At 38.2% G+C, this 9,459-nt stretch overlaps 1 protein-coding gene across 1 annotated transcript; it reads left to right on the top strand.

The window, feature by feature from the left end:
* The first annotated feature begins 3,244 nt into the window (after window positions 1–3,244).
* LOC138341930 (uncharacterized) lies at window positions 3,245–3,559 on the top strand. Its single transcript, XM_069294118.1, has one exon. It carries the CDS (start codon window positions 3,245–3,247, stop codon window positions 3,557–3,559), a length of 315 nt encoding a protein of 104 aa, XP_069150219.1.
* Window positions 3,560–9,459: the final 5,900 nt, after the last annotated feature.

A 9,459-nucleotide genomic window follows, 5' to 3' on the forward strand; every position in this document is an offset into this window, starting at 1 on the left:
GATGTGGGGAGACTGGACATATTAGGAGAAATTGTCCAAAACAGAGTTACAGACCCCCAATAGCTAGAGGTAGAGGTGGTCATAGTAGAGGCCATTTTTCTGGAGGGCGTGGTAGTCGAGGAAATGGTGGTGACCAAAACGGCCGAGGTGATGGGAAAACTGGAGCCACTACATCACAACATGGTAGGGGCAACGGACAGACGAACGATAGGGCCCATTGTTACGCTTTCCCTGGGCGGTCTGAAGCGGAGGCATCTGATGCTGTCATCACAGGTAATCTTTTGGTTTGTGATTGCATGGCTTCTGTATTATTTGATCCCGGATCCACATTTTCTTATGTATCTTCCGCATTTGCTAATGGTCTTAATTTACATTGTGAATTGCTTGACATACCTATTCGTGTTTCTACTCCTGTGGGTGAGTCTGTGATAGTTGAAAAGGTGTATAGGTCTTGTCTTGTAACTTTTGTGCGGAGCAATACTTATGTAGACTTGGTTATCTTAGAAATGGTTGATTTTGACGTAATTCTGGGTATGACTTGGCTTTCTCCGCAATTTGCGATCTTGGATTGTAATGCTAAAACGGTGACGTTAGCCAAGCCTAGGACAGATCCGTTAGTGTGGGAGGGTGACTACACTTCCAATCCAGTGCGTATCATCTCCTTTCTTCGTGCTAAGAAAATGGTTAGTAAAGGGTGTTTAGCTTTCTTGGCACATCTCAAGGATGACACTACCCAAGTGCCTTCGATTGAGTCGGTTTCGGTAGTCCGCGAGTTTTTGGATGTGTTCCCTGCAGATCTTCCTGGTATGCCACCAGATAGGGATATTGATTTCTGTATTGACCTTGAACCGGGTACTCGCCCCATTTCGATACCCCCTTATAGAATGGCTCCCGCGGAGTTAAGAGAGTTAAAAGCCCAACTTCAAGAGCTATTGAACAAAGGCTTCATTAGACCAAGTGCATCCCCTTGGGGTGCTCCGATTTTGTTTGTGAAGAAGAAGGATGGGAGTTTTCGAATGTGTATAGACTACAGACAACTAAACAAGGTAACCATAAAGAACAAGTATCCTCTTCCCCGCATTGATGACTTATTCGATCAGTTACAAGGTGCTTGTGTCTTCTCTAAGATTGACTTGAGATCCGGTTATCATCAATTGAAAATACGGGCAACGGATGTGCCAAAGTTTGCTTTTCGAACGAGGTATGGGCATTACGAATTTGTAGTGATGTCTATTGGTCTTACGAATGCCCCTGCTGCGTTCATGAGCTTGATGAACGGGATTTTTAAGCCTTATTTGGACCACTTCATGATCGTATTTATTGATGATATATTGGTATACTCAAAGAGCAAGAAGGAACATGAAGAGCATTTGAGAATGTTATTGGAAATGTTTAGGGAGAAAAAGCTTTATGCCAAGTTCTCTAAGTGTGAGTTTTGGCTAGATGCAGTGTCCTTCTTGGGGCACGTGGTTTCTAAGGATGGATTGATGGTGAATCCTTCTAAGATTAAGACAGTGAAGAATTGGGTAAGACCTACTAATATGTCGGAAATAAGGAGTTTTGTTGGGTTAACTAGCTACTCCCGCTGATTTGTCAAGGGATTCTCTTCTATTGCTTCCCAATTGACGAACTTGACTAAGCAGAATATTCAATTTGTATGGTCGGAAGAATGTGAAGAAAGCTTCCAGAAGCTCAAGACTTTATTGACTATCGCACCAATCCTTACCTTGTAAGTGGAAGGTAAGAATTTCATTGTCTATTGTGATGCATCCTATTCGAGTTTGGGTGCATTGCTAATGCAAGAGAAGAATGTGATTGCTTATGCTTCAAGACAATTAAAAGTGCATGAACGTAACTATCCAACTCATGATTTGGAATTCGCCGCGGTAGTGTTTGCATTAAAACAATGGAGACACTATTTATATGGGGTTAAGTGTGAAGTATACACGGATCATCGTAGCCTACAGTATGTTTTTACTCAAAAAGATTTGAATTTGATACAGAGGAGATGGATGGAACTACTAAAGGACTACGATATCACTATCTTGTACCATCCGGGAAAGGCTAATGTTGTGGCAGACGCCTTAAGTAGAAAGGCAGGGAGCATGGGGAGCCTAGCTCACTTGCAAGTTTCAAGGCGTCCATTGGCTAGAGAGGTTCAGACTCTAGCTAATGACTTGATGAGATTAGAAGTAAATGAGAAGGGAGGATTGTTGGCTAGTGTGGATTCAAGATCTTCTTTTCTTGACAAAATTAAGGGGAAACAGTTTGATGATGAGAAACTAAGGCGAATCCAAGATAAAGTATTGCGAGGGGAGGCTAAGGAAGCACAAATCGATGAGGAAGATGTTTTGAGGATCAAGGGAAGGGTATGCGTACCCCGCGTCGATGATTTGATCAACACTATTCTGACAGAGGCTCATAGTTCAAGGTATTCTATACATCCGGGTGCAACCAAGATGTATCGTGACCTAAAGCAACACTTTTGGTGGAGTAAAATGAAGCGTGATATTGTTGACTTTATTGCCAAGTGTCCAAACTGTCAACAAGTAAAGTAGGAACACCAGAGGCCCGGAGGAACACTTCAGAGAATGCCCATTCCTGAATGAAAGTGGGAGAGAATTGCAATGGACTTTGTGGTTGGTGTTCCCAAGACATTGGGAAAGTTTGACTTTATTTGGGTAATTGTTGATAGGTTAACTAAGTCTGCTCACTTTATTCCGGTTAAGGTGACTTACAATGCAGAGAAGTTAGCCAAACTTTACATCTCGGAAGTGGTGCGATTGCATGGGGTTCCACTATCCATCATATCAGATAGAGGTACGCGTTTACTTCTAAGTTTTGGAAAACATTGCATGCGGAATTGGGTACTAGGTTGGACCTTAGTACTGCATTCCATCCTCAGACCAATGGTCAGTCTGAGAGAATGATTCAAGTGTTGGAAGATATGCTTCGTGCATGTGTGATAGAGTTTGGTGGCCATTGGGATAGTTTCCTACCCTTAGCGGAGTTTTCATACAATAATAGCTATCACTCAAGTATTGATATGGCTCCATTTGAAGCATTGTATGGGAGGAGATGTAGGTCTCCCATTGGTTGGTTTGATGCATTCGAGATTAGACCTTGGAGTACTGACCTTTTGAGGGATTCGATAGAGAAAGTGAAGTCTATTCAAGAAAAGCTTCTAGCGGCGCAAAGTAGACAAAAAGAATATGCAGATCGAAAGGTTAGAGACTTAGAGTTCATGGAGGGTGAACAAGTCTTGTTGAAAGTTTCACCAATGAAAGGGGTGATGCGGTTTGGTAAAACGGGTAAACTAAGTTCAAGGTACATTGGACCATTTGAAGTACTTAAGCGAGTAGGGGAGGTGGCTTATGAGTTAGCATTGCCTCCAGGGCTGTCCAGAGTACATACGGTATTCCATGTGTCGATGTTGAAAAGATACCATGGGGATGGAAACTACATTATCCGTTGGGATTCAGTTTTTCTTGATGAGAACTTGTCTTATGAGGAGGAGCCTGTTGCTATTTTAGATAGAGAAGTTCGCAAGTTGAGGTAAAGAGAGACTGCATCCATCAAGGTGTAATGGAAGAATCGACCCGTTGAAGAAGCCACTTGGGAGAATGAGGTGGATATGCGAGAAAAATACCCACATCTATTTACAGATTCAGGTACTCCGTTTCGCCCTTGTTTTCCTTCTTTTGATCGTTCAGGGACGAACGATGGGTAAATTGGTATCTATTGTAATGACCTGTTTAGTCCTTTTGAGCAGCATATTTTATTCTGGAAAAACAGGCTGAGGCGATGGACCGTCATGGGCACGACGGACAGTCGCAGCGTCTCGTTTCAAAACACTTAGAAAATCTGAAATTGGGTACTGAAAATCGACTCTCTGAACTTCGTAATGGAATGGCAGGACGGACCGTCACAGGCGTGACGGACCGTCACAGATTATTCAGTGGAAATTGAGTCTCTGACCCTTGCGACGACCTGCAGGACGGACCGTCGCAGGCACGACGGGCCGTCGCAGGTTGCGCAATCCCAGTCTGGGTCGGATTTCTTGATACGTTTTAAGGGACGTTTTTGACTATTCTTGCCTTAATTATAAAGTTAGTGGGTTAATGTTAATAAGTCTAATTACTTGGGGGTTAAAAGAGGTAACCTTAAGTTAATTAGTGGGTTATTATTGCCATCTTTTATTCTTAATTATATACTAATTAGGGTAAAAGAAAGAGGGTTTGAATAAAGAAAATAGAAAGAACAAGAGAAAGAGAGAGAAAGTTGAACGAGAGAGAGGATCGAACGAGAGGAAAAACACAAAGCTTGGGAAATTTCTTGCTTGATCACGAATCTTCGGTTGAGGTAGGTTATGGTTTCTCTTACGATATTCGTAGTAAACTCTTAATAGAGAATGATATGTATTGATAATATTGTAAACCCTGCTATGTGCTTAATTGTATGCTTGCATGAATGTAATTATATAATTGTGATTATGTAAGCATGATGAAGTTATTGAATCCCAAATCTTGCAAAATCTTAATATCTTTGTTAATAATGAGGCCTTGGTATAAAAGAAGGCGTGATGAACTAAAATAATGGGATTGATGATGCCTTCGTAAGAAAGAAGACTTGATGAATTGATGGAAGGAGATTAGGGGATCGGGTGTCACGAACCGACACGTAGAATTAGGGGATCGGGTGTCACGAACCGATACGTAGAATTAGGGGATCGAGTGTCACGAACCGACACGTAGTATTAGGGGATCAGGTGTCAGGAACCGACACGTAGAATTAGGAGATCGGGTGTCACGAACCGACACGTAGAATTAGGGGATCGGGTGTCACGAACCGACACGTAGAATTAGGGGATCGGGTGTCACGAACCGACATGTAGATTTAGGGGATCGGAGTGTCACGTACCGACACAAGAGGATTAATGAATATGAGGGAGCGGAGTGTCACGTGCCAACACAAGAGAAATAAAGATAATGAATCTTGAAAGATGTTAATATACTCAATCTAAAGAACAAAATTCCCAAATGAGTATGGTACTGAGGCTTGAGTCCTCATGTGTGAACTTGATGGTAATTGTTAATGATATAGTACTTGTTGTTGCTACATGTTGAGTATCATAGTTGAGTTTATGATATTACTTGGTATATACTGTTTTCTATTTTGAGTTGGCCGATGATATCTACTCAGTACCCGTGTTTTGTACTGACCCCTACTTTTATGTTTTTTTTTCTTGTTTATTTGTGGAGTGCAGCAAATGTGCCATCGTCTTCAACTCAACAGTAACTCAAGCCAGTCTTACTACATCGGAAATTCAGGGTGAGCTAAAAGCTTCTAGCTTGGACTGGATCTTCTTCTTCAAGTCTTGATGCCTTGAACTTCCGGCATGGACTAGCTTCTTAGGATACTCTTAGTTTAGTAATCTTATTATAGATGTTCTTGTGATGATGACTTCCAGATTTTGGGAATAATAATAGTTATTGATTTTATTAATGAGTTTAAGTCTTCCGCATTACTTTATGTTGATATTACCTTGAAATGTTAAGGTCTAGATTGGTTGGTTCGCTCACATAGGAGGGTAAGTGTGGGTGCCAGTCGCGGCGCGGATTTGGGTCGTGACGGTTATAAACAAAATTGGCAAATATGAAGCAATTAATATGTGCGAAAGTAAAGTTTGAAAATCGATAAGTTTTGAGTAAGAATTTTTATTTAAAAAAAGGTTTGTTTCTTTATAGGGATGATGCCACGATATTGTTGATCGCGCTCGTCCACCATAGAAACAATTTTGATTTGAGGTAGGTCTAAAAAATAGTATATGTTTTTGGAAATGATTTCAAAGATTTAATTTACATGTAGGCACATAAATATTTGCGCATAAATACACATAGTTCCTTTTGAAAATCATGGGTAGGTGGTACTTACGGGGATGCATCGTGTTTAAAAATTGGAACTAGACCTCGTAGTTCTTTTGACTTTCCCACTAACGATAGGTTAGGAGATAGTGCTTATAATTTATTTTCAAAATAAACAATGTCATAATCAATCCAAAGTTTTAAAAGAAGATTGAATAATGACTTTTTAAGAAAATTATGTTGCAAGGTTTTGATATGAAATATTTTTAAAAGCCATGTAATTTGTTAAATGCATGAAATGATTCTAATTTAGTATTATTAAAAAAATATTGCATCATGAATGCGGAAGACAAATAGGATTACTAATTAAATAATATTAACTAATTTTAGGGGGAGGGCTCAAATATGCACAAACAAATTTTATTTTTTATGGATATGTTAAAAGTTATTTACAAGACTATGGACATGATTTCTAGGTGTTCAAAAAAAAAGAGTAACACATATATGCATGATTTTGTAAATCTAAATGATATGAACAAATTAATCTTTAGGCATGGTTTGTACATGACAAGACAATGATAAAACTTATAACACCTAATCAGCCTACTAAATTATTATGATTTGATTTTAACATTCAAAAATTAATGGAATCTTGTAATTATTTTTTAAAGACTTATTAACAAAAAGCGTCAAGCAAATTGAAAATTGGTTAGATTATAACACCTACAAACAATAAATCTATGTGGTTAAAGACAAACCTATAGGCATGATTTCTAAAAATTACAATGAACAAGTAGGCATGTAAATCCCCCTCGCCTAGACGATCCCCCCAAATAAATTTATATATATGATCTTTGGAGTTACAAATGTTACAACATTTGAATAAATAAAATAAGAAATATATATATATATATATATATATATATATATACATATATATATAGATAGATAGATAGATAGATAGATAGATAGATAGATTCAAATAAACAAATAAATCTTTCTTCAATTAATCTTCAACTTGAACTTCAAGTTTGAAACCGGAATCTTAATGTATTGTTAGAGTAGCAAGAGAGAAATGAGAGAAGGAAGAGTGATGAGAGATCTTGGGATTGAGAATGAATGAGTGTACGAGTTGATGAAATAATGAAGGGAGGGGGTCTTATTTATATAGCAAAAGGGGGGAAACAAATAAGGAAAAGAAATATTTAAACGAATTAATTAAATATACTATTTTCCTTATTATAAAAGAGGAACAAATCAGAAAATTTTAAAATATTTCATTACCAAATATAAACAACTAATAATAAATCAAAAGAGAGTAATATATTTTCTCCTTAAATAAAGAGGAACCAAAATCAGAAAGATATTATTCTACCATAAATAAGTAAGTAAGAAATCAGTAAACTTACCAATAATAAAAAAAAATATCATGTAGTATGATTTTTCTTATTTCAAAGGAGCCAAAAATTGGAATTATTATTTTCCTAAAATAAGCAAGTAAGAATCTGCCTAATTTTCAACAAAAGAAAAAGGGGCCAATTAACAATATTAAAAAAAATAATAATAATATAAATATTCACCTATTATAATTTAACAGATAAATAAGCAAAATTGGAAGGAAATATATGGGATCCATAAATAGTCTTTATTGACATTTTAAATAAAGGTTTACTTCATAGAGAGAATAATGGCTAAATACAATAAAAGTCACTAAACAATTATCAAAGATTTGAAGAACGAAATATTAATCCAAGTTACTAATTTTAAATCTGATATCCAAATCAACAATTAAGGGCAAGACAATTAACAATTAGGAGGGAGAATAAGAGGAGGGTTGGCCGCTGCCAGGGAGAGGGGAGGGAGAAGAGAGGGAGAGGAAACGGAGGCGGCTGCAGAGAGGCGATTTTAGTCGAAAATAATGGAGGGAGAGAAGAGAAGAGGAGGCTTCTAGAGAGGGGTGGTAGATGAGGAGAGAGGAAAATAAATATCTTCTTAGGTTTAGATCTTTGATAGTTCAAAAAATAGAGAAATGAAGGATTTGATCTCAACCGTCGATTAGATAGAGATGGAGGATTTGGATTAGATCTAGGAATTAATTAAGATGGATGGATGAGATTAAAAGATGAAAAAATTAAAATCAAATTGGTTGGAGGATGTAACAACCTGTTTAGTCATTTCGAGCAGTAGAATCATTTGTGATAAAAACTGACTGGGTCAACGGATCACGCGTCGGACCGTCATAGGCACAACGGTCCGTCGAGCTTCTTCATTTCAAAACACTTCAACTCTAAAATCTGGGTACTAAGGCCAACTCTCTGAACTTCACGACGGAACTACAGAACGGACCGTCGTAGGTACGACGGACCGTCACAAACCTCTTCACTGAATTTGACTCTCTGAACTTTGTGACGGACCTGCAGGACGGACTATCGCAGATCCGACGGGCCGTCATAAGTTTCGTAACCCTGACTGGGTCGAGTTTCTGCTAAAAGTTTTAAAGGGGTGTTTCGGACTATACATGATTATAATTATGAGATTAGTGGGGTAAGTTTAATAATTTGTTTACTTGGGGGTTTAAGAAGATAATAGGGAAATAAATATTGGGTTACTTTTATCATCTTTTATAATTGATTATATGATAATTAGGGTAAAAGAAAATGAATTTGGAGAGGAAAAAATAAAAAGAACAGAAGGGAGAACGAACGAGCGAGAGAGAGAGAACGAAGAGGAAAGCAAAGGCATTGAGAAGTAGCTTGCTTGATCACGATTCTTTGGTGGAGGTAGGTTAGGGTTTATTTCTATGTGATAGATAAACTCTAAATAGCGATCGATATGTATTGGGTGGTATTGTAAAGTCATTCTATATGCTTGATTGTGTGTTTGTATGTTGTGATTGTGTAATTGTGGTGGTCAGAATGATGAAACTGTTGAATCTTCAATCTTAAATCCTCTCTAATAAGATGACGCTTTGGCATAAAGAAGGCTTGATGAACTAAAATAAAGAGATAAATGGATCGGGTGTCACGTTTCGACACGTAGTATTAGGGGATCGGAGTGTCACGTTCCGACACGTAGATTTAATGGATCGGGTGTCACGTTCCGACACGTAGTATTTAGGGATCGGGTGTCACGTTTCGACACGTAGAATTAGGGGATCAGAGTTTCACTTTCCGACACGATAATAATAAAGAGAAGTAATCTTGAATGTGTTAATATACTCAAATTCGAAGAACCTATTTTCCCAAATGAGTATGGTGTGGAGGCTTGAGTCCTCATAGGTGTGCTTGGTGTTGTTGCCAATGGCTCTTGTATTTGTTGTTGTCACCTGTTAAGTATTGTGGCTGAATTTACATTATTATTCAGTATATATTGCTTTCTATTCTGAGTTAGCCGATGATACGTACTCAGTACTTGTTCCTTGTACTGACCCCTACTTGTATTTTATTCTTTGTTATTTTGTGGAGTGCAGCAAGTGCGCCATCGAGTTCGACTCGCCCTCTACTCTAGTCAGTCTCCAGCATATCAGAATTCAGGGTGAGCTATTGTTCCTAGCTCGTGCTGGATTCTCTCCTTCACGTCGTGATGTCTTGAAGTT

Source organism: Solanum lycopersicum, chromosome 1 (genome assembly GCF_036512215.1).
Source record: "Solanum lycopersicum chromosome 1, SLM_r2.1".
In the NCBI taxonomy this organism is placed as follows: Eukaryota; Viridiplantae; Streptophyta; class Magnoliopsida; order Solanales; family Solanaceae; genus Solanum; species Solanum lycopersicum.